The 23,709-nt window shown below is 39.7% G+C and overlaps 1 protein-coding gene across 3 annotated transcripts; it reads left to right on the forward strand.

Annotated features, from left to right (window-relative positions):
* The first annotated feature begins 476 nt into the window (after positions 1-476).
* On the forward strand, positions 477-22,948 carry LOC133268931 (transmembrane 4 L6 family member 1-like). 3 transcript variants are annotated; one of them, XM_061452780.1, is made up of 7 exons: positions 477-586; positions 686-853; positions 18,199-18,275; positions 19,742-19,831; positions 19,917-20,065; positions 21,497-21,677; positions 22,842-22,948. In XM_061452780.1, the coding sequence occupies exons 2-7, from the start codon at positions 817-819 to the stop codon at positions 22,854-22,856; spliced, it is 549 nt and encodes a 182-aa protein (XP_061308764.1). In that variant the 5' UTR covers positions 477-586; positions 686-816; the 3' UTR covers positions 22,857-22,948. The 3 variants fall into 3 exon arrangements, with proteins under 3 accessions (XP_061308764.1, XP_061308766.1, XP_061308763.1); XM_061452782.1 differs by lacking the exons at positions 477-586; positions 686-853; positions 18,199-18,275 and adding exons at positions 875-1,012; positions 15,831-15,897; XM_061452779.1 differs by lacking the exons at positions 477-586; positions 686-853 and having other exon boundaries at positions 17,962-18,275.
* The last annotated feature ends 761 nt before the right edge of the window (positions 22,949-23,709 follow it).

The following is a 23,709-nucleotide window of genomic DNA, read 5'->3' on the forward strand; positions in this document are numbered from 1 at the left end:
TTTCATCCACGTTAGTCCAAGCAAGGCCCCCGCAGTATTAGGGAAGAAGCAGGAATATATAGCTGCAAGTAGAGAACAGGACTGAATCTCCAGTGGCAATTTGCTGTTAAATCAGTGTAAGTCAACTATTAAATTGTACCTTTAGACTATGAAGCAAAATGTCGTGGTATTTGGTCTCTTCATGCAGTACAATCATATTGTGACTTAGTAACAGTAAAGTTTTATGGATGGCTGTTTTTGTTAAGATAACTTTTTCCAATCATATTCACTTAGTCTCTGTGAGTTTAAGATAAAACAGGGCAATGCTGGATGCAGTTTGTTCCACGCAGGAGGTGTGAATCTGGCCTGATTAACAAGATGCTTTGTTAGGAGGTTGTTGCTGACCTTGGTGGAATTTAGCTCCTTTAAAATGAGAGTGAGTAAGAGCTAGGTGGAGTTTGAGCTAGGGAGAGCTAGTAAGAGTTAGGGAGTTTGCTTTGGCCTGTGTGTGGCTGGGGACTGTAGTGGTATGTTGAGGTGCTTTTGCTTATAAGAGAAATCCCTGGGCACATTTATTGTGAATTATTCTCACATTTATTTACAAGTTGTAAATATTGTAAATTTATTTACAAATTGTAAATATTGTAAATTATTCCCACATTTATTCCCAAATTATTTACACATTTATTGTAAATTATATGGAAAGTGGGAGAAAAACCCAGTGTTTGTGCCAATGTTGGAAATATGTAAGTTGTGGTGTTCTCAAGATGCTCTTCCTGTCCCTCTGCTGTTCTGAATGTCCCTGTATGCTGTGCAGTGCGCCTGGAGTAAAAATCCATGAGCAGGCCCCTTTGCCTGCCCCCTTGCTCAGCAGGTAGGCAATCACAGAGCAAGTAAGGCCAAGGCAGGCTTCTTCCTTTGTTCTTGCCAAAAGAATGGCAGTGCGTGGCTGGCTACCCTAGAAGCATGTTTCCCCAAAATGCTGTCTGATGTTCCCTTCCCTGGGAAGGGACAGCCTCAAGCCATGGTTCAGGTGGGTCATACTTCAGCTTGTAGTCAGGGTTGCTCATGGTTAAAATAGGTATCTGCATTGGGTTTAACAAAATTTGTATGAGATGTGGGTTAGCAGCAGGATAGTGCTTTGGAAACAGGTAAAAACCTCCTGCGGTGGGGTTTCCAGCCTTGGTTTGCCTATTGTGGAGTTATCTTTTTGTTATAATGCTTTTTGAGGTATCTCTGTTTTTCCTTTTGGCCTACTGGAAGTCTGGGAGTGATTTTAGGAAGTGAGAGTGACCTTGAACATGTCATACTAAGGATTTCTTTTAATATTTTCACATTCAATGTATGTGAATTGATTTTACTGCTGTATGTTTATTAACTTGTTAGTAGCAAATCATTTTATCATTTAAAGCAGCTGGGAATAACTGTTTTCAAATGTAACCCATTATCTTGCTCTTCGTTGGGCAGGGATTAAAATATTTTTTAAATGGTGAATATATTTCAAGACCTCAGTAAACCTTATAGGTTGTTTGTAGCAAAGTAGGTTCTTTTAGATCATCACCAGTATGTCTCATAATACCATGCCAGGTTGTACCTTGTAAGAGCTCACAGGGGTTTCTTCTCAGCTCCTCTGACTGTCATTACTGTATGACCTTGTGCAAGTGCTTCAGCTGCTGTCACACCTTCACCTTTTTGAGTATTGTGTACTCTTGCAACATAATTATCTATAACTCAAAGCTGCCTGACCACCTACATGAAGTCCCATCTTAATAGAATCAACAGAATGTTCAAGGCTGAAAGGGACTATCAGGTGTTACCTGCTCAGGCAGGGTAAGATAGACCACATTGCTCAGGATTGCGTTCAGATGGTTCTTGAGTATCTCCAGGGAAGGAGCCTCCCTAGCCTCTCTGGGCAAACCTATTCCAGCGCTCGGTCATTGTCCCAGGAAAGTTCTTCTTCATGTTCAGGTGTAACTTCCTGTGTTTTGGTTTATGCCTGTCGCTTCTTGCCCCATTGTCTGGCACCACCAAGAAGAGTCTTGACACCCTCCCTTCAGAGGACCTTTAATGAGGTCTTTATACCTAGCTTCAACTTTGTGTTCTGCTGTTTCTACTGGCTTACCAAGCTCTTTAACTGGAGTATAGAACTCATCCTGTAAATTTGACAACATCATTGAAGTGTGCTAAGCCATTTTGTATGTGCATGTATGTGGGATAAATTTGTCATTTCTCCAGAATTCAAGAGCAGGAGAAGCTCCGGTTAAGATCTCCTCTCGTTGCAAATCCCTTTCCCCTTCTGCTCACAAGCTCAGAACCATGCAGATTTGCACTTTGACTTTGTCAAAACTCCTGCATTTTGATGTCATGGTTTTCTTAGGTGTTTATCTGTCTTTAAATGAAAGTCACTGATTTTTATAGTGTTTTAATAAAACCTTCCACTTCATAAAATGCTTTCATTCCTTCTTTGTAACTGGCTACTATTTAATGCTGCCAAACTTGGATTTCTAAAACTAGTCACCTATAATTTCTATTTGGGCAACAGAGTAAGTGACCTAAATAAATTTCAAGGTGCTGAATATCCCAGTACTCTAATTGAAATCCTTGGGGCTTAGTATGGGAACTGCAACCAATTTTCAGTATGAACAGCAGTTGAAGTAGTTGCATGTTTTTCAAGAAACACTTGGAGCCCTTATGAAGAAATCTTTCTCTCATCCCCACTACCTCTGCAATTAGTTATGTTGGTATCTTCTTGGTACTTAGGCTGGATCTGTGTTCCTTCAGTGATTCTGTGCAGTCGCTATGTTATGCTGTTCACACAAGAACATTCTGTTTCCTTCTGAAAATACTGCTGTTTTCAGCTGATGGTAAAAAGCCACCTTCCTCAGAGTTAAGGGAGAAGCTGCAAGCAGCTCATTTTAGGAAGCCTACAGCCCTTCAGGATAAGCTCAAGTGATGACTTTCTGTTTAAAGCTGTAACTTGCCAGATGACACTGCGTATCTGCAGTGACTTTTGCACTGTGGCGGCCACAAAATTCAGCTGAGGGATTCGTGTGGTTGTTCAGCTATGTTATGCTGAAAGCAGTCACTAGATGTGCACTGAAGTTTCATTTACAGAGTACTGATAGATGTCTTCAGAACTGTTGTTAGTCTGTAAAAAGTAAAAAAATATGAAAGATTTAAGACAAAGACTTTTTAAAAAAGTGATCTCTATTTACTTGACTGTCTCAGTCGTTATCCCTGGTAACATGTGTTTCTGTCATGTACTTACCAATTATTACAATGTAATAACAATATGGAAAACAAGCAAACAAAACTAAAACAAACTCACAAACAAAAACACCCCAACAAAAGAAGACAATACAGTGTTTAGTTCTGCATAATGTTCTGGGGCATATGATACAAAGGATTTGCTCCCAGTTTTTTTCAGTTGGAGTGCTTCTACTCAGAACGCATAGATATGATCATATGTATACGTATACCTCTATTATGCATAAAAAAGCAAAGTCACCTTTTTAATTTCTTGCTGATTAGATATTTCAGCTTTGGCTAATTATACTTCCTAATATTCCTCATGCTTCTGAAAACTTGTGTAGTTCTGTTTTATACTGAGGCTATATAACATCATATTTGGGTTGCAGAATGCATGAGAAAAAGGAAGGTTTGTATTCTTGCCGCAGAAAAAGTTACTGCTTGCTTTGTCTCAGCCAGTAGGTCAGCGTGCTCTGCACACTCACCTGTTAGGCGCGCTATCCTGCAATGCCATAATGCTTCTTACTCCCAAGAGCAAGCATTCCTTCTAATCCAGGGTTTACAGGAAAAAGTTATTAGTCATTCATTGAGTGGCACACCCATTGCCTATTGAGAAATATTTTTAGAAAGAAACAGAAGTCCACAGCATGGCTCACAGAGACTGTTTTGAAATACCTGGCCGTGTGCACACCCGTGCCCCTAGCCTTTACCTGAGGAAACTTTCAAATTACATTAGTGTGAGCTGTGTCCAAGTTGAGCAACACAGGACAGACTCTTAGGACTCATGGGCTACCTGTCAGGCTAGCGAATTTCCTATTTTTAAAGCAGGAAAATCCATGTGCTAATACCGAAACCAAAACATCCAGATACATAGTAGCTTTGGAAGTAGACATAAAACTTTACAAGATTTTTATAGACTTAGCAAGATAATTTGGGTTAGCTCAGTGTTACAGGAGGTATTTGCTTTAGTGCTCAATAGGTGTGTGGCATCTAAAACATTGGATACATTTGTATATGTGCTCTGTAGAGCCAGTGTGTCCTGCCAGGGTGATGTATGCTGAAGGAGGAATGGGAAGTGCTTGATCTGTCTTGACATGGTCAATGGCTAGACCTGCAAAGGTGCCTCAGAACTGGCACTGACTTCCAACAGGTTTTGGGATAGCTGCGCTGGAGCCAGTGCTGCCTTGCAGCAGAGGAAAAGGAAATTCCTCCCATAGGGATGGATTTTGCAATAGCAGGTGGCTGTGAGCTGACTGATGGCATCTATTGTTGGCCAAGAGGAGGAGTGTGTAGTGCCTTGATCCTGTCAAAAGAAAGGGGGAATTTTTGAGGTTGTGGCAAATTCATGTGCAGGATCGGTTTTAAAAGTGGAACAAGCATTACTGCTTTCAGAGCAGAGCCATAGAAGTTGGGGTGTCCAGTTCTTGAGAGCAGATCATAAAAATGCCTTTCCAACAAGGAAAGTCACAAGCCTTTCTCAGCCTGAGGACATTTTAAACCACATCTCTTACTCAAAATGGAACTCCTTATCAGTCCCAGCTGGTCTTGCTGGGAGTGCCACTGCCTTGGCTTACGTGCAACCTTGAGTAACTAGAGGGTTCAAGAGACACAAGGCTGCAGCAAAGCAGCACCTATTGCATGGACCTGTATCCTGGCCAATAGAACTATGGTACCAGTTGTCTGACAAAGCAGAAGTTTAGGTGCATGCATATTTCGCAGGATTTAGAAAGCATCTTAGTTCTACTGATGTTCTCTTACGAACAAGTAGACTTGTGGTCTAGGCTTTTATTCTTTGCAGGTGGTTTACAGATCCTGTGCTGAAGGTAAAAGAGGGGTTTTCATGATTTTATGTGTTTCGCACAAACCATTTTGACTGGAACACCTCTGCTGCAGACAGGTTTTGAGCTTTTTCAGCTATGGAGAATACTAGGCAAAAATAAAGGCTACAATCTGACCCTGACTGCACCAAGTAACCTTCAAATGCATTATGAAAATTGCCTATCTGTAACTGATCTGTAGTTGAAGTCTGTTTTGTGAAGGCTCAAGATTTCTGCCCATGTAGCAATAATGAGAATATTAGCACTTTCTTACACTGAATTGGACAGCAGATTGGACTGCTGCTGCAGAATACTGCTAACTTATAATGCTTGTTTCTTGGAGAAGTGGGGAAAGCCACTACCTTGCTGTTGGAAGTTTATGTGTTTGTGTTACGAAGAAATACTTTTGCTCTATGCCGGCTTCAATATAAGTTTCTAATAATGATCTTTCTGTTGTTGTTTAAAGAAGGGGGGTTGGGGAAGCCTTTTATCTCCCTGTGGTATGTGAATGTTTGGGAAATACCTCCAAGTGGTGAGGGAATCACAGGTTTGACCCAAACCATTTTGGAGAATTCTAGTGTTTAAGGTGTGGCTTTTATATCCAGTAAAATATCTGAGAGGAGTGTGTTTGTTTTTCAAGTCTGGCCAACTCTGAAAGTATGATTCAGAACCAGAAGAATGAATCTGTGAAGTAAAGTAGAAATTTGAAGCCATCTGCAGTTCAAAGAAAGTCTTTGTTGAAGCCTGGTCTAGTAAACTCTACAGTAGTTTTCTACTCCTAAATAAAATGGGGATTTATTTGTGAGAGGTTCTTAGTATGAAATTGTTTGTATTTCAGTTTTATGCTGAAAATGCTGTGTTTTGCGGGCTACAATATAAACTTCAAAGAAAATCTTCAGAAGGGGTAATGGGTTTAAACTCAAAGGTTAAGTTCAGGTTAGATGTAAGGAAGAAATTTTTTATTGTGAGGGTGATGAGGCACTGGAACAGGTTGCCCAAGGAAGCTGGGAATGCTCTATCCCTGACAGTGTTCAAGATCTGGTTGGACAGAGCTGTGAGTGAGGTGAGGTGTCCTCTCCCATTGTAGAAGGGGGTGGAACTTGATGATCTTAAGGTCCTTTCCAACTAACCATTCTATGGTTTAACTGGTCTTTAATAACAACCTTACACCACTTCAGAATTCCTCATTGCTAACTACAGTGCTGTGAACAATATGATTAAATTAATAATTTTAATAAGTTACTTGAATAATGTCTGGACACAGTGCTCTTTATTATGCAGCAATATTGGATGTTTTCAATTGTGTGGCAAATCTAATGCAGTTGTACTTTTGTTGCTGATTTCAGTCATGGGTCACCATACAGCTGAGTCTCTACATGGACTGACTGAGGCCATGTAATTCGGCTTCACTGCTGCATTCTCAGTGTGTGCTGACCCCAACAAAGCTCTGGTACCTAGTTTGTTTTTTATAATCTTAGTCCATTTATGCTGTTGTACTATATAAAAAATGAAAGGCAGCAGAAAAAAGAGCAAATAACAACTGATAACTTGCAGCAGAAACAATTACTCTGCAGGTTTTAAAGTATAGCAATGAAACAGGTGTACTGATGTCTTAAAGCATTTTGTTTAAAATTGGGTTAAGATGTTCAATTTCAGAAGTTATTCCTCAATGACTACACAATATTTTCCTCTTGCCTAAGAAAAACACTAAAAATTTTGCTTGGACAGTCAGGGAACAAAAGAGGAAAATTTACTTGAAACTATAAGTCTCGGTCCGCATGACAGGAGAACCATACAGACATTATGTTATTAAGTTATTAAGTCTTTGTATGTCTGCAGGTGTCTGTGCCTCATGACAGCTGGCTTCTTCAGTACTGATTTCTGTCATTTGAGAGCAGTAAATAGTTGAGGAGTATCCTTCCCATAGGTCCTTTTCTTTCCCCTCTGCCTAACTTCAGTCAAAGATGACTGCAGCTCTCCTAAGAGTTCTGCTGCTTTCTGTGACACATGTTCAGGCCCCAGATTTGTGCCCCTAACTGAGAGTCCAGCGTGGCAGGAACTGCATCTACATGTGTGGAGCAGAAAGTGGAAGGTGAACGCAGAACAGGTGAATGAAGCAGCAATAAACCTTTCCAAACACACTCCACATGGCTCTGCTTCTCTACCAGCCAGCACTGTTCTTTCTGTTTAATGATTTTGTTTCATTAGCGTGTTTGAAGGGCAGAAATTAAATACTGGAGGCTGATGGCATTTGCACTTCGGTCAAATTCAGTAAGATCTGTGCTTAGCAAGATCTTGTAGCTAGGAGTCATCTTCATGTTTTGTACAATGCCAGCCTTACTGAAGGAAAATGAAGAAAGTCCTATGAGCACAGCTGTTACTTATGCACAGGTAAAAATTCCCATGTGTGTAAGTACCAGGCTGTGTTAGTCTGGTTTTGTGTACTTTAGATACGTGTATTTACTTTAATTTATTGGCAGGATTGTGTTTGAACTTAACCAAATATTAGTTATAAAGTTGAAATGCCTTATTGATATAGGCATTACGTAGCTATAAGAGGACTTTGGCTCCATCCAGTACTTTGTCTTTCATATGATAACATCTGTCACTTCACAGCGTCCACCTGAAACTTGGTGTGTCACATTTATTTCAGATTATGGTTTGTATTACCAATTTGGAGTTACTCTCCATACTTTATTTTAATTTTTATTTTTAAGTTCTGTACCAGTATGTGGAGTCTGGACTAATCCAGCCCTTTGCTTCAATGAAGCAAGTATGAGTTAGGATCTTTTTTTTTTTCATTTGTCTGTATGAATGTATCTTTTGGTTCCAGTAGGACAGTCCACAAGATGGGGTGAGTTATGTCTTGTAGGTATACAGTGGTTTATTTTTAACTGAGCCAGAATTTTTGTGTGTGCTAAACTTTATTATTTTCTGAATTTCAGAGCAGTAAGAAATCTAATTCTGAAAATGACTTGCCTTCAGAAGTGACAGTTTACTTCACTGTGATGGACTCTCTAGGCAATGCCTGGTCTTCCATCAAGTGCACTTGCATGGTCTTCAGCACAGGACTGGTTCCAGATGGTTAAGGATTTATGCTGCAAGTGAGAAAATATTTCCCAATATAACACATTCTAGTATGTGTGGAGACTCAGATTGGACAGATTAGTTAATTTTTAGATTTTTTTTTTTTTAATACGTATTTCCTGTTCTTGTTAAACTCTAACTAAAGAAACACACTTTTTTTTTTTTTTTACACAGACTTCTTTATGCAAGGAGAACAGGGTTGGGATTCCAGCCTCAACTGCCTCAGAAACTCATTCTGCACAGCAGATGTGAGTTTCCAGGAAAGGACTGACTGACGTGTTTTGGCCAAGTCCAGGAGGTGAGATTGTTACACACCTTCACTAGCCTTAGCAGGTCAGACTTGTGTCTGAGCAGAACTATTCAGATACATGTTGATGAGATTACGTTTGGGGTGCTGTGGCCATAGTTGACCTTTTTTTCTTTAAGGCAAAGAAAGATAGAAATGTCTTCCATGACTTCTAAAATACTGTGGCTCCTCACTAGGGAAAGTGCCTCTTTTAGCAGTGCAAAGTTGTGTCACTGACAACTGTGTACCCGGTAACCTGTATGTATAGAACTCTCATGTGTAATCAATGGTGATAACTTTTCTTATTGTGCTTTGTAAACATAATGCAGAGAGAGAGAGATCAGCGACAACTAAAACATAGGTGTTATCAACATCATTCTCATCCTAAACGCAAACACAATACTCTACCAGCTACCAGGAAGATAATTAACTTTATCCCAGCTGAAACAAGGACAGTGTTTTTGTTTAGGTTCATCAGTGTAACAGACAAATACTACAAAAAAAGTTTTCAAATACCTGTGAAAGCAAATTTCACATCCAGAGCTCTAAGAATTGTGCTCTCCCAGAGGGGAATTTGAGGAGGAAGGCCCTTTTTAGTGATCTGTGCATGTTTTTATTCTGTTTGGTTACTGCTGTGGAATGTTGTTACTGGCAAATAGAAAGTGTGAGAGGGGTGAGAGGATGATGAACCAGAGGTGGATGAAGAACTGTATTCTTTCCTTAGACTGCCAGGTGGTGTCTATAACCACTTCTGTCACTGGCTTTGTGCCTTTCTTAAACGTCACACATCTTTTTTAGTTTAGCATGTGTATTGGTAGTCCCTGCTGATGGAAGAGAGCTAACACAGGCTTGCAAACAGTTTAAAAAAAGCATAGCCAAAGCAGATGTGGTGAAGACTTGGGTTAAGCTTAGTCTGCTTTTTGTACATCTGTTTTATTCACTACGCTAATTCTCTTCCTGTTTCCTTCCCTTTGTGGTACTCTTAAGGGCTCCAGGAACACCCTTTTTCTTCTTGTTGCGTTATACATGAGCACTTGCCTTTCCTGTAGAGTCTAGAGATGTGTTTTCATAAGAACATAGAGGCTCAAGAATAGGGCAATATAGGACATGCAAACAACTTTTTGTTTCTTCAGCCTCTATTTCCTGTTATTGGCAAACCCTTGACTTTCCTAGCATCAAGATGTCTGTATTAAACATCTACAGGAAAAATAATCAGGCTTCTGAAACTGAATGCAAAATTATGTCTACCAAGGCAGCTTATGTGCAAGAGAGCAGTTTTCCTATGAAGTATCAGAAGATGTTTTGTGAGATTTGTTGCATCACATACACTCTACCTCATTGCAGAACTTTGTTTAATATTTTTAAAGGTACTACCAAACATGTTGGAGTTTACTGTGAGGGTGGTGAGGCACTGGAATGGGTTGCCCAAGGAAGCTGTGAATGCTTCATCCTTGACGGTGTTCAAGGCCAGGTTGGAGAGAGCCTTGGGTGACATGGTTTTAGTGTGAGGTGTCCCTGCCCATGGCAGGGGGTTGGAACTAGATGATCTTAAGGTCCTTTCCAACCCTAACTATTCTATGATTCTAATCCTCAACAAGCCTTAGCTGCAGTCTGGCTTTGTTTGAACTCTTCCAGAAGAGGTACGATCTCAATTTAATGCTTGAAAAGTAAGTGGTTAGGTGTGGAGTTCCCAGTCGTAGCACAGACACAGTAGCAGAAGTGCCTGTGAGGACCATGTAAATAGCAGTTCTCAGCATTATAGGTACGTAGTAGAGAAGTGGTAGGTGGTGCTGTTCTGCTGTATTTACCTGTTGTTCTCAGGCCTGTTAATAAAGGAGTAATTTGCTTGCTTAGTGCATAATCAGAAATAAATTTACTATGAGATGGCATGGAAACACATTCATTCCTGTTGTGATAGTCTTTTTATTTTCATTATGGATTAATCATAGGCTGGATTAATCAGCAACCCACGTACAAAGTCTGCATACAAAGAACTGTGTAAAGGCTTTGTAATTGTAATGGTTCCACAGGACATATCTGAATTTTCTGTCAGCCTTTTGTATGCCCCTGAGTAGTGCTCAATTAGTAAGCCCTATGTCTTTAGTTAGGTAGAGTCTTCAATTTGGGATAGAGTGTAATTGATCAAAATATTGGGAGTTGATGGAGAGTAACACAAAAAACCCCAAGGTGTTCTGCCTGATGGGCAAGCACTGCTCTTGACGTGGCTGCAGTTTCCTCTGGAAGAAAGTGTCACCTGAACCTAATCCAGTCCTACTGAAACCTTCAGGATTTGACTGTGTGTGTGATGCCTTAGTTCAGTTCCTGTTACTGCAGCGTGCATTGTGTGTGACTCCTGTGCCATCAGTGGGTGTTGGTGAACGTTGCTGTTTTATGCAGAAGGCTGGTGGCATCTGTAACCTTAAGGTGTAGAAGTCTTGAGAGGCAGAGGTGTCTGGAGCCAGTAGCCCATGAGTGGACACAACAGAGCCTGTTTGATCATAGCCTGATTATCACTAGAGGGAGTTGGTGGAAATCTTGGGGTTCTCTGCCTTCCAAGTTCTTACAGAAAGTCCTGTGGGCAGGATCTGACACCTGAGGAGGTGGCTGTGCAATGGAATACTACTCTGGAATGAACATGTGTAATTCTGCAGCATTAACTTCCATGTTTAGGTGCACTAGTGGCATGAATACTTTAATCTGTAATTATAGTTCAAAGGAATATAAAACTCCTAATTCAGAAACTTAACCTCTCCCCACCCTCCAAACCAAACTGCAATTCATTAGAACGGCACTGCAGATGCGAATTAGAAGGACCTTGTGAAAGCAGCAGCTGCAGCAAAGTACTGCGTGCAGTAGGGGCGCTATATGGCAGACAGGTATTTTGTGTATTTACACAGAATACAGTCTCAGTTGTATTATTCCAGTATGTTTCCTTAAAAAAAATAAAAAGGCTAAAAAATTAAAACATAATCAGTGTTAAATATGATTTTCTTCTGCTTTTCTCCATCAAATGTTGCTCAGATTAAAGGGGATCTTTTGCAGTCAGACCTATTCTTTAACTGTAGTTTTGATTATTTTTCTTTTTTTTAATTACCATTCCTGCTATTAAAAATGTGTGTTACACTTGTATAGCATTTTTGAGGTCTTGATGGTGAAGGAACATGACCTTGAAATAGTTGGCTGTATGTTTGACAGCCATCTAAAGCAATATTCAGTGCGCTTAGCATGTGTTGTTAAATGAACTTAAGAGTTCCAATTTAAATGATGAAGGGTGGGAATGCAGTTTAGGAAATCACCTTTCAAGAGTCTGTGGTCATGTCTAATTTGCTTTTCTGATTGTGATGTGATCCAGTTAGTACTGATGCTGAAATATTTACAAGCAAATACAGCATGCTGCTATATCAGTCATGATAACATGAAAGACATGCTAATTTTAAACACTAAATTTCACACTTTACTGCCATGGAGTCAATACATAGACTATTGCTAGCCAAGCAGTAGTTGTAGGATCAATCAGCAAGAATATTCTTAATTTAACTGACATGAACTTACTAATGGCTAATTCCAGAGACAAGAATGCATGAACAGTGCATCAAGCATATGCCAATGAAACAAAATGGGCAACAAAATTGTTTTCCTTTTTCCTTCCTTTTTTTTGAGTCTATAGATTTAATACATATAGTATGATGCAGGTAATCTTTTTTCCTTGATTAGAGAGAAGTAGAAAACTATTCACAGGATTACCATATGTGAAACACGAAAGTGCTAAATGATAGATTTTTGCACCACAAAACCCAAAGACAATTGGGATTGCTTTTTTACATGTTCTCTGAAATGGAATTGAATGTCAGAATTTGATGTCTTACTGAATGTCTGTTTTATTCATATTGCTGCAGGAGAGGGGAGTCACAAAAGGGGCTCGCTTCAAGTGATGATAATGCTTCATGCTTGTTTAACTTTTGCAAGAATGTCACAATTTTAGGGATAGATTAGAAATACAGAATTCAAACCTGTGTGTAAATACTGCAGTCCAAGGGAAACAAACTTTTATTGGCCGTTTTGCATGGCCAAGGCTTCACCCACAGGCTGCAGCAGAAATAGAAGTAGAATTTGTTTTGTGTCCTACTTTTTATCGTAACGACATTGTTGTAAGAAGTAATGAACGCAGGTTACATCATGTTTTTTATATGTCACCAGAAAACAGTTTTTTGAAGTGGTTTATTTGATTGTGGAGTGATGTTACAGTAGCATTGCAAGTCTAGGGTCAGTAATAATTGTTCTTAAGTCAGGTTTATGGATTCCTCTTTTGAGAGAGTTATTTCTGTACAGTCATTTAGTGGTAGCTCTGCCCTGATTATAAGCTTTTGAATCTCCAAGCTGGTTGGTGAAGTGCCAGAACTACTTTTGTTGCATCGTTGCGTACTCCTCCTTAGGTCAGCATTACTACTAATAAGTTTTCTTCTCTGTATGTGTCAATGTGTGGTGTTGCATAAAAGTGTGAACACTCGCTTCAAGCTGACTTGTTCTGCAGTTCAGGTCAGTTTTCTTTCTGAGATTATCTCTGAGATAGCAAGCGAGCATCTGCATGTGTGTTATAACTGTATAAAAAGTGATTGCATTTATATTCAGTGATACATCTCATGGCAGCAGGTGGTTTCTCCTCCTCAGAAGCAGCTCATTAGTTCGTCTGAGGAGCTGTCATGTAATTAATGAAGTTAATCTGGAAACTTTCTTCTGCCTGTGGACAGGAGACCATAGACATCAAGGACTTCAGGGGAGCAGTTTCTTTTCGTAACTGTCCAAGAAGAGTTTGGTGATTGGTATGCACGCATGAGGTGATATGCCTGAGGGCAATTATAGCTACATCATAATGTTTTTGTGGACAGTGGCTGGAAAACATGAGCAATGCATCACTTGGACATCAAGAAATGGATGGTAGCATGGATGGGTGTTTCTCTATTTGATTAAAGGGAAGTCATGGGTGTTCCTGTCTGAATAGCTGGCAAAGAGGCTTCCCTTACTTCAGCTGTGTATTCATCATATTCCCAGCAGTTGTCTGAGCTAGTATTTGCCTCTGTGAGCAGTAACTTACTAAGCAGTAAGTGAAGCACAAATGAGAATAGCTTTTGAGGAAATACAAGTGTGAATTCGTAATCTGTGTCAATACACATGCATTGTGTTGCCCAGGCTTTCCAAATGCATCCATGCAGCCTGTGCTATTATTTCCTAGGCCATGTCTCATCTACACTTGTCATGCAGTTACCACACCCTGCCAGTACTTCCTCAAGAGGTACTTCCCTGACATTAACCTTTTTGCAGTGGTGGGTGGGACCAGAAGTTATGCAAGAAAAGTTATAATGAGAAACTCTCTGGTAGAAGTTGTAGTGTAGAGTCCAAATTGCAGTGATATTAGTAAAGGCCCCTTGATTCACATCTGACCAGTTTTTATAATGTCAAAAATTATTTGCTTCAAGGCTTTTTGGTTTGGGTTGGGTTTTTTTGGGGGTGTTTTGATTTGGTGGGGGGGGGGGGGGGGGGTGTGGGGGGGATAATTTTTGTGGTTTTTTTGGTTTTTGTTTGTTGGTGTTTTTTTTCTTTAGATTGTTTTCAAGGTAACTGGAAGGCATTTGTCATGTGTGTGTTTAAGCTGTGTCTCTTGATTGCTGTTGTGTCTTTTAGCCATCCACGTCTAGGCATGGCTGTAAGGCAGCATAAAGCAGTAAAGATTGACCATTTGGAGCATTAGAAGAAACTACTGGGAAGAAACACGTGTTTTTCAGTAGAGTGACATCTTTCTTTACATCTTTCTGACATCTTTAAATCAGGAGATTGCTTATATTTGCTCAGAAAACACTGATGGCAGAAACACTTGTTGCAAATGTTTTATCCTTTGTCTGGTTATAAGGAATGAGAACCTCTTTAGGTGCTAAAATAGACAAGAAAAAAAAAGCAAGATTCAGTTTATAGGAGATTAGCAAAGATTAACTCTGGGGATTTGGGAGAGATGAACTATAAAACTCATTTCCATGGAGGGAATAGCAGCCAGACTGTCCTGGTCATGTGCCAGAGAGCTAAGGAAAGAGGGTTCTGTGGCATCCTTGGAGCATGGGAGTCTTACAGCATACACATGCAACAAGTTCAACACAGCAGCCTGCCCAGTGTCCAGTCGGAGAAACTGAGACCTGTCTGTGTGACCTTGCACTTGACAGCATGCTGACTCTGAGGCAGTGAGTCTGGGTTGGTCTGACCACTTCCGTATTTATTTTGCAAATATCCTTCCCCCTGTCCTACTTGATTTCCTGTTTAGTAGAGGAATATGGGTGTTTCCGGGATTAACATGGGCATTGAAACATCGGTGAAGTCCAAAATCTTCTTTTTTGTATGGCACTTTTCTTTGCTGCTGCAACACAGTTTCTTCTGTTGATTATAATGAATCACTTTGGAAAGCTGGCTTAGGGCAGAGGTGCTAGATGTGGTTGTGATTGAAGTAATTTGTTTTTGTAGGAGAAATGTGATACTTGATAGTTTTCTATTTCTTGATAAAATTCTGTGGGTTTGGGATTTTTTCCTCCCCTCTGCAAGTATTTAGTAACTTTACAAGTTGTGGTAACTTTGACAATCTTTGATAAATTGCTTCTCTTTACAGTAGGTAAACTTAGTACTTGTCCAAAAATACATCAAGTTTCCAATAATGCAGCTGAGCTTGAGAAAGTAATTTTTGTTACTCCTGTCATGCTGGCTGAGGAGCAGATACAGAAAGCTGTAGAACACTCAGCTTTTCAGAGCTTGAATGTAGAGAGCTCTTCTACTTGTGAGATTTCCCATTGTTTGGCATCAGGAAACACTAGTCTCTTTCTAACATCTTTACTTTGTGGAAGAAGGTTTCTGTCCCCCTATTGCAACAGAAGAACCAAATAATGATGACTATTGAGGTGGGTTTTTTTTTGTTTTATGGATGAGCTGCTGGATTCTTGGACCCCATGTGAAATTAGCCTTAGTATTAGATACCTCAGTAAATTGGAAAAGGCATCTAATTTTAGCTGCTTCCCTGGCATGAAAGGTCAGTGTCCAGCCCCACTGTTTTGCTGACAGACTTTATCGTGCAGAATTGCTGATTTGGGGATACAAGCCAGTTGCTGTAATTGTTTATAAACTAGCCCCCTTTTGCCAGGAAAGGATATGAAAGTCTTTCAAAACTACTGCGGGCCCTTAGAGTGCTGTCAAAATTTCTTCACTGCCCTTTTGATTGTCTTTTCCTTCTTGAGCCATAATGCAGTACTTTCTTCTTGGCCAGAGCTGAAGACTAGACCTACAATCTAAAGTTAGGCTTTAGCCTAGAATTAGACTTTTATTGTCTCCAGGTACACTGGTTGATGGACTGTCTTCTAATAAGTGTTCTCTGTCCAAGACAGGCATCGGAACTACAGGAATAGTCCTGTGAGAGAGAGAAATAGTGGAGTTTCCTGTGAGGAAGCACCTGTGAGTAGATTATTATCTTACCTCTCTAAGTGCAAACACTGTGGTTCTTGTATAAAAGACTCAAAACCCAGTTCTGGTTTTGTTCACATTAGTGTAAACTCTGACATCTGATGGTGCTGGAGCATGTCACAAGGTGCAGTTTGGGCCCTGCTGTTCCTGGGGTTGATGAGAAGCTCATGTTTGGCTACTGCTCGTGTACAGGTCGATTAATCATTTAAAACTTGATGTACCCAAATGCATTCCAGAAATCCACTGCTGCTCACTTTGAGCAGTAAAACTAGGACTTATGAAGCAAACAGGCATAAGAAGTAAACAAGCTTGCTCAAGACTTTTATATTCTGCATGCTTATACAGGAGAGTGCTCTGAACTATTTTATTGGTGGGAGTGAGAGGAGGTTTGGTAGCAACTGCAGACTGCAATGCCCACGCAATTCGCCATGTGCTTGGTAATAAATAATAGATATAGAAAGTTTTTGATTTTGTGAAATTTTGTTTCAGATCAAGTGTTTAGAAAACAATTATACAGATTATAATTAGAACATATTTCAGGTCTACTTTCCCCATATGGGTGGGGGTTGGGACGGTGGGGGAGGGTGTTGGGTGGTGTTTTGCAGGAGGAATGGTTTAGTTTTTTTGGCATAACACAATAAAGGGAGTTTTCAGTTGAGCAGCCATCTCCTTCTGCGGAGGAAACTCACAGGGTGATATTTATGCTTGTTTAGTCATCAGAGATGAAGTGCACAATAATGGTAAGCCTGTGTTTCTACAATTGGAGGATATTTCTCATAATGAAGGAAGTCTCCAAGGTCAACAGCTACAATACCCGGAGAAGTTACATCACAAAACCACATCTGCACAAGACTGCTCTCTTCCTCCCACCCCCCTTGTCTTCTTTTTGCATGTTCTCTCTCTCTCAGCTTAAGTCTTGCTCACATCACTTGCAAGAATACTGTGGATTTGGTTTGGATTTCTGTTTGCAGTGTTATTTAGCTATTACAAAAATAATAGGCCAGCCCCCCAAGCAATCAGCAGGAGTGAATGAGTAGGTTTTTCTCCCTAAATAATTGGAAAAAATCCAAGTATAGTCTTCTAATATCCTGGACATTCCCAAACTTGGTTTCTCTATCTAATGTTTTTGCAATGAGCATTACATTGTATTTTCATGGTGGCAGCAGCAGCACCAGCCTCGGCCTGTGCACTTCTTAGTCATTTTCTGTCATGTTATAGTAGTGGGCAGCTCATGCTGCTGCGTTGAGCTGTGTGTACATGAAGGAGAAAGTTTTAGGATATTTTAGCAAAATTTGCATGAAGGAAAAGAGAGGAGGCTAGATCTTAATTTTTCCAGGTCTCTTTGTATCTGCATTTATTATGCAAATTAATGTTACTGCTACATGTAACACAGTTTGGAAACCTGTGATGTTTTCTTGTGTTTGTATGCATGAAATTTCAGTGCAAGGAATGTATTTTATAATGTTTTTTTTCTAAGCAGTACTTTTCACCAATGTTTGCTTGGTTTAGCTGTAACAAATGGCTGTTAATCTAAATTCAGGTTGTCATATAATGGCAAGAACAAGGGCACTCCTTAGAAGCCTACCTGTCCATTTTATTTGTTTGCCAGCCTCCTGGTGAGGTTTGCTCTTACTCCATCCACAGGATAGCAAAGTGAGAGGTTGCTCTACATACTCCTCATTGCTGTAGACCTTATTCTGTTTATACCCAAAACTCTGACTCAATACTGTTGAAGTCAGCCAAGTCATTCCTTGGCTTCAGGTTGTTCTGAATCAGTCTATAAACCTAAAAGTCAAAGCTGGTTCTAACAAAGAAAACAAAACCTTTTTCCTTCTGTTCCTAGCAGAACTTGTGTTGTGGTTTAAGCCTGTTGTTCATGTCTGATCATGTTCACTGATGATCATTCCAAGCATCATATTAGTGAAATTACCTAGTATTCAATATTTCTTTGATTGCATCTGGTTTGTCAACAATTAGTGCATTTAAAAAGGGTGGCGGCATTCTGCCGTCCCTGTTCCCTCACTCTGCAATTGGGAATGGTAGTTACGAAGAGCTGTAAACGTCATCCACATAGCTAGGTAACCGTGACTATTTAAGAAGGTGAGAATAAAGGCTGACCTTCTTTTAGGTGTGTACAGGTATGAGATAAGTTGGATTGGACTAGCGAAGGAAGGATTTGTAAAGCTTAGGATATGTGTTTTGGAAGGTGTGCTAGATGTATTGGCTATAAGTTGCTCATCCTGGCCTTGCTCAGCATTGTGGCCAATATTTTACTTTATTTTCCCAATGGAGAAACAAGATACGCTTCAGAGCATCATCTCGGAAAATACGTGGAGTGCCTTCATGGCATTCTAGGCGGAGGCTTTTTGGTAAGTAATGAGATTCTTTCAAGTTTATTTTGGAACTACTCAATATTACTATTTCTTTACCATTTACACTAGTAAATTGATCAAATACCCTGTCAACAGGAATCTCTTAAGTTGGATCAAAAGAAATTAGCTGTGTTACCACATAGGTATTATTAATTGTTATTGGTTATTTTATCTGCAACATTATGTCACTTTAAAGCTGAGAAAATCAGAGTCTAGATTGCAGAATACACATGCAAAACTGGAACCAAGCCTCTGAGCGTGTCATGGTTTGCATAAAGGGTTAAATCTTACATTTTACTTGTTTAAAAGGAGTTCAACAGTATACCCCTAGATAACTAGCATTTAGTTAATAGTTCCTTAATTTCTACTATATGAGATGTTGACAGTTATTTCTCTGCCTTAGCTGTTTATTCAGAAGAATCAAGTGGCAGTTATCAAAGCTTTGCATTCTAGTAACAGCAAAGGATGAAGAATTGAGTATGTTCATTATAGGACATTGTTAATCTCAAGCTATTATTTTCTGTCTTTTGTAATTTTATGGACCATATTGTAGCATATTTAAGTTCCCTGACTTCAGGTCTCCTTTGTAATTTGCTTTTAAAAGTCCTCTTAGAAGTAGGCTACAGATCTGAAGACTATTCATCTGGGTAGTTTTTATTTTACTGTCTTGTTGAGTAAATCTAAGCAGTTTGCAGATAACACTTCACTCTTTCTTTATGGTTTTCCAAGGTACTCCTGGGTGTGGAAACTTTTTAAGTGCGAACTATTATTAAGTCCTGATGTTGGTGGGTTGGATACTCTGTTTAATCAACTCTCCTCCTTGATTTTTATGGTAAAAGCTCTGGAGTATGGATGATTTGTGTTTTTTACAGGTAGCTCTTGCTTTGTTATTTTTCATTTCTGTCACTGGAAACTGGTTGTGAAAACCTAGAAGCAGCAGTCTGTAATGAAATGTTTGCCTGAATTGGGCAAAATATTCCTAGACACTAGTCATACTGGTTTGTCACACAGGCAATGATGACAACTCTTCAGTGACTAATATGTCAGTAATAGTTGGGTTTTTTTTAACAAATAATTGTGGGAGACTTCTCTCGTAGTCCTCATTTGACAGAAAGTGAATACATTTTTTTGCAGAACATTTTATTTGGCGGGTACAGCCTTTAATGTGAACAAAAAATTTTAAAGTTGAAGCACTTTAAGTTGCAGCAGTACCACAGCAGGCTCTTTATGCACTTAAGTGCTGTGTATACACAAATCAGAAATACACCTATCTTGGTGTTGGTGTTACTGATACCAGAGGCAAGATGCCTGCTGTGTTAAACAGGAGTGGAACTCAATAACTCGCACAGACTGCCTCAGCTCTCTGCCAAGAATAATGTAAATGAAGTTAGTGTGAGGACTGTCTTTTATCTGTCTTGTCTGTGCAACAAAATAGAAGTGTGGTGTGTCTGCTCCACATCTAGGTACTTATTCCAGCTGCAGTATTCATTGGGCTTCACAATGATGACTCCTGTGGATGCTTTGGACATGAGGACTGTGGGAAAAGCTGTGCGGTGAGCCTTTACACTCCCGTCCCAGATAATCTCAAAGGCAAGGTGATGGCTGTGTCAAAAATTCATGTCTCTGTTTGCTGTGCAGATGCTGTCCTCAGTTCTGGCTGCCTTTATTGGGATCATTGGTTCTGGATATTGTATAATCATTTCAGCACTGGCCTTGTCTCATGGACCATACTGTTTTACTCACTTAGAAAGAAACTGGATCTATCCTTTCACTGAATCCTCTGGAGGGTAAGTTGGCTGTTCATGAGGATGTTAAATCTTCCCCTCTGTACACATAGACTGTATTTCAGTACCTTTCAGCAATATCCAGTAACCATATACCAAGATCTGTTCATAAGTTTATGCTTCTTGTTCACTTGGACTTGAACTTGCTCACTTACTCTTGAAAAGATGGCATCAGTTACTCACACTGCTTAAATTTAAAACCAAAGCAATATAAATTCTCTGTCCTACAAAAAGGAATCTGATCATATATGTATAACTAATAATATCTATATACCGTATACTGTTCATATCCATGAACATCACTAACATAAAGCTTTAGGACTTTGAGGGATTTACAAACTATGAATAGCGGTTGTTACAAAAATTGTCTCATCATTTGTGTAAGACTGTTTTGTGAGGCTTGCTTCTGAAGTTGCTCTGTGTTGCTATAAACTGGCCTAATACCTTCATTAGTGACAATGGCATAGAAGCTTTGTAAATGAACTAGAAAAGGTTTATAAGAATCTTTGTACACCACAGGGCTGGGAGGGCCAGAAGCACCTAACTATCTCTAATTAGGGTTCTCCAGCAAACCAAGCTGAATTGTATGCTATTCCCCATTAATCCACACAAGTCCCACAGTCTGGAAGAGGATTTGGTTTGGATCATGGCATGCTTTTACAGTGTCTGTATGATTGGCAACCTCGAGGCTGTTTCTAGTAACAGTTTATGGCTGATGCCAGACTAGAGAAAGTTTGAGTACTAAGAAACCACATAAAGCAACTTTGCAGCAGAGAGCTTGAATTTTACATTTCAATTGCATCTCTCCCGGGAGGGGACATTCATCCTCCTCCTGCATTCCCTTCCCCCCTTGCCCCCTCTCCCCCCATATGACTGAATACAGAAGAACTGAGTCAGCTCCTTGCTGAAGGTTCATCAGGGCTGATGTTCTGAAGATATGGATGCGAACTAACAGCTGGAATACTCTGAATTTGCTCTGTGTTTGGCTCTTCCAGCATAGGCATGTGAGGGCCCAAAGAAAGCAGCACAAGAGAGGAGGTGACCCGTTTGGATCGGTAATTGCTGTCTTCAGAATAAAGGCCCAGTCCTGAAAAGCTCTATGGTTATTTTGAGAAATAGCTTTGTTCTTTCAGCTTCCTTGAGCTTGTGTCTCACTTTAATCAGTAATACAAGATTCTGCCTTTATAGCTTAGTTTGCTTTTATTTTTTATTTTGCTTTTTTTTAAAAATCTTTTTAAGAAATTAAGACTTAACAAAAATGTATGGTTGATAGTTCAACATGCTCTTAAACAGAGCAAATTCTGCATGGAATAAACCATTGCATTTTCTATTCCCACTTTGAGTATCCTCAATGCAGTTACAGACTGGACATTATTTGTTCTAGTTATAGTAAGCATCCCACTCTGTTAATATGCTTCTAATTGCTTTGTACAGGTACTTGTTTGAGTATAACAGGTGGTCTGAATGTCAAGAACCTCATAACATTGTGCAGTGGAATGTCACCCTCTTTTCCATCCTTCTTGTCTTGGGAGGAATAGAGTTCATTCTGTGCTTCATACAGATAATCAACGGCATTCTTGGAGGACTGTGTGGGTTGTGCTGCAGTCATGAGGAGGTAAGCCATTTGTAGTTATAACCATGCTTTTTTTTTATATAAGGAGGAAGTTTGAGTATAAAGAGGAAGTTCTTTACTGTAAGGGTGATGAGGCACTGGAATGGGTTGCCCAGGGAAGTTGTGAATGTTCCATCCCTGACGGTGTTCAAGGCCACGTTGTACAGAGCCCTAGGTGGCATGGTTTAGTGTGAGGTGCGCCTGCCCATGGCAGAGGGGTTGGAGCTAGATGATCTTAAGGTCCTTTCCAACCCCAACTATTCTATGATTCTGTGATTCTACTTCTCAGATGAACTTCAAACACTTGTTACTGATGTTACTGTGGAATCTTACTTAGCAGCTACTTCATAGATATTCTTAAACAACAATTCACTGTACAGGTTTTTTTACAGCCCTGTTGTTTGACCACATGACTTCAGCTGATCCCTCAGCTGTCACAGTGAAGTTAGGCTGCAGAGGAGCTGGAAGGCTTTTCCCCTCCCTGTGGCACATGTTGTCTTCAGCACTATATAGGTGTGATATACCTGAAATACAGATCTCCTGGTGGTGTTTTTTGCCAAAGCCTAAACCATTGTTGCATGGTGTGCTACAGTTTTGTGGTAGGTTACTTGTTCTAGCTATATTGCTTTAGCTGTGTATTTTGCTCACATGCAGCAGATGTATTACTGAGAATATGCAGTAATGAAAACCACAGCCTCTGGCCTTGTTAAAGGTAAAGAATTAAATTGCACATAGCTAACAAAACCTGCAGACAGATCTGATGGGTTTTTTGAAGGAAGGGTTTTTTGTTGTTTTTTTTTTTTGAAGAAGGGAAATTTTCCCAGACTTCTTTAGTGTCCCGTTAAACAGTTTGAGTATGTTGTTAAAATTGGTATCCTAGTTATAGTGTTGGAACTGCAGTAGCTTAAGGTATGAACCAGATGTGATTTATATCACACACATTATGACTAAGAACGTTTCACATTTTTAATTGGCGTAGTTGAATGCTGTGGTTTTATCAAAGCTATTACTGTCTTCTCACTCCTGTCTGCCATGCTGTAACTGCAGTATAAAAGAGCCATGCTAAGGTTGTCTAAATGTAGCCAGGTTAATTTTAGCTCTTGTGGTTGAATATAATATTAGCTTTCTTCCCCTTAATAAGTGTCTTTCTTTTTGTTCTCCCCACAGACATACGCTTGCTAGAAACTTGACAATGTATTGACGTCGGTACATATGTGTGATGTATTGAGATATCTGTGGGGTTTTGGGGGTTTTGGTTTGTTGTTTTTTTTTTTTTGTTGTTTTTTTTGTTGGTTGGTTTTGGCTTTTTGGGGGGGGGGGAGGAGGTTGGGCATTGTTTTTTTCTTTTGTTTTGTTTTTACATTCCATGCTTACTAAAATGCACGTTGTTTGTTGTCAAACCGTGCTATTGCCATCAATTTAACTGACTTGAGGCCAGCCTTTGTTGTTAGTCATATGTGTGTTTTCCAACCTGCCTGTATCTAAAGCCAAAATGTATCCTGAATTTCTCTGGTTCATTTCATTTTAGTATGGGCAACTGCCTGAACGCATGTCACTATAGATGTTGGGTTTGTGCTTTTTCTTTCTACTGACAAAATGGCTCTGTACTTTATGTTGTTTTCCTAGTAAAGTTGCACTTTGTTGGAATGAGCACAAACCCAACCTAGTGTGTCCTGGATATAAAGGAATACTAGGCTGGAACAAAAATAAAGCGGCAGTAAAATGTGGGTTATTGAGGGCAGATATATGTGCTTCACCTCTTCAGAAGTTTTCTGAACTTCTGTATTTCACAAATAAAGATTTATATTAAAAACACCCAGCAGGTGTCGGTGATTCTTTCCCTGCCCCTGCTGAAACACTGCTTTCCTCATCTTAGTGTAAAAGATAATGCAGCATTAAAACATGACTATAAGGCAGTCAGGTTATAACCTATTTCTCCTCTCCAGCAGGCTCTGTCAGAGTGGGAACTGCTTCACTGTTTGGTTTAGATCATTTAGCTGGGCCAGGCAATTGTGCATCAACAAGGGTATGATAC

The sequence above is a fragment of the Pezoporus flaviventris genome, unplaced genomic scaffold, assembly GCF_033815535.1.
Source record: "Pezoporus flaviventris isolate CSIRO_AGI_PZ_B2104156 unplaced genomic scaffold, CSIRO_AGI_Pfla_v1 ptg000013l, whole genome shotgun sequence".
Lineage (NCBI taxonomy): Eukaryota > Metazoa > Chordata > Aves > Psittaciformes > Psittacidae > Pezoporus > Pezoporus flaviventris.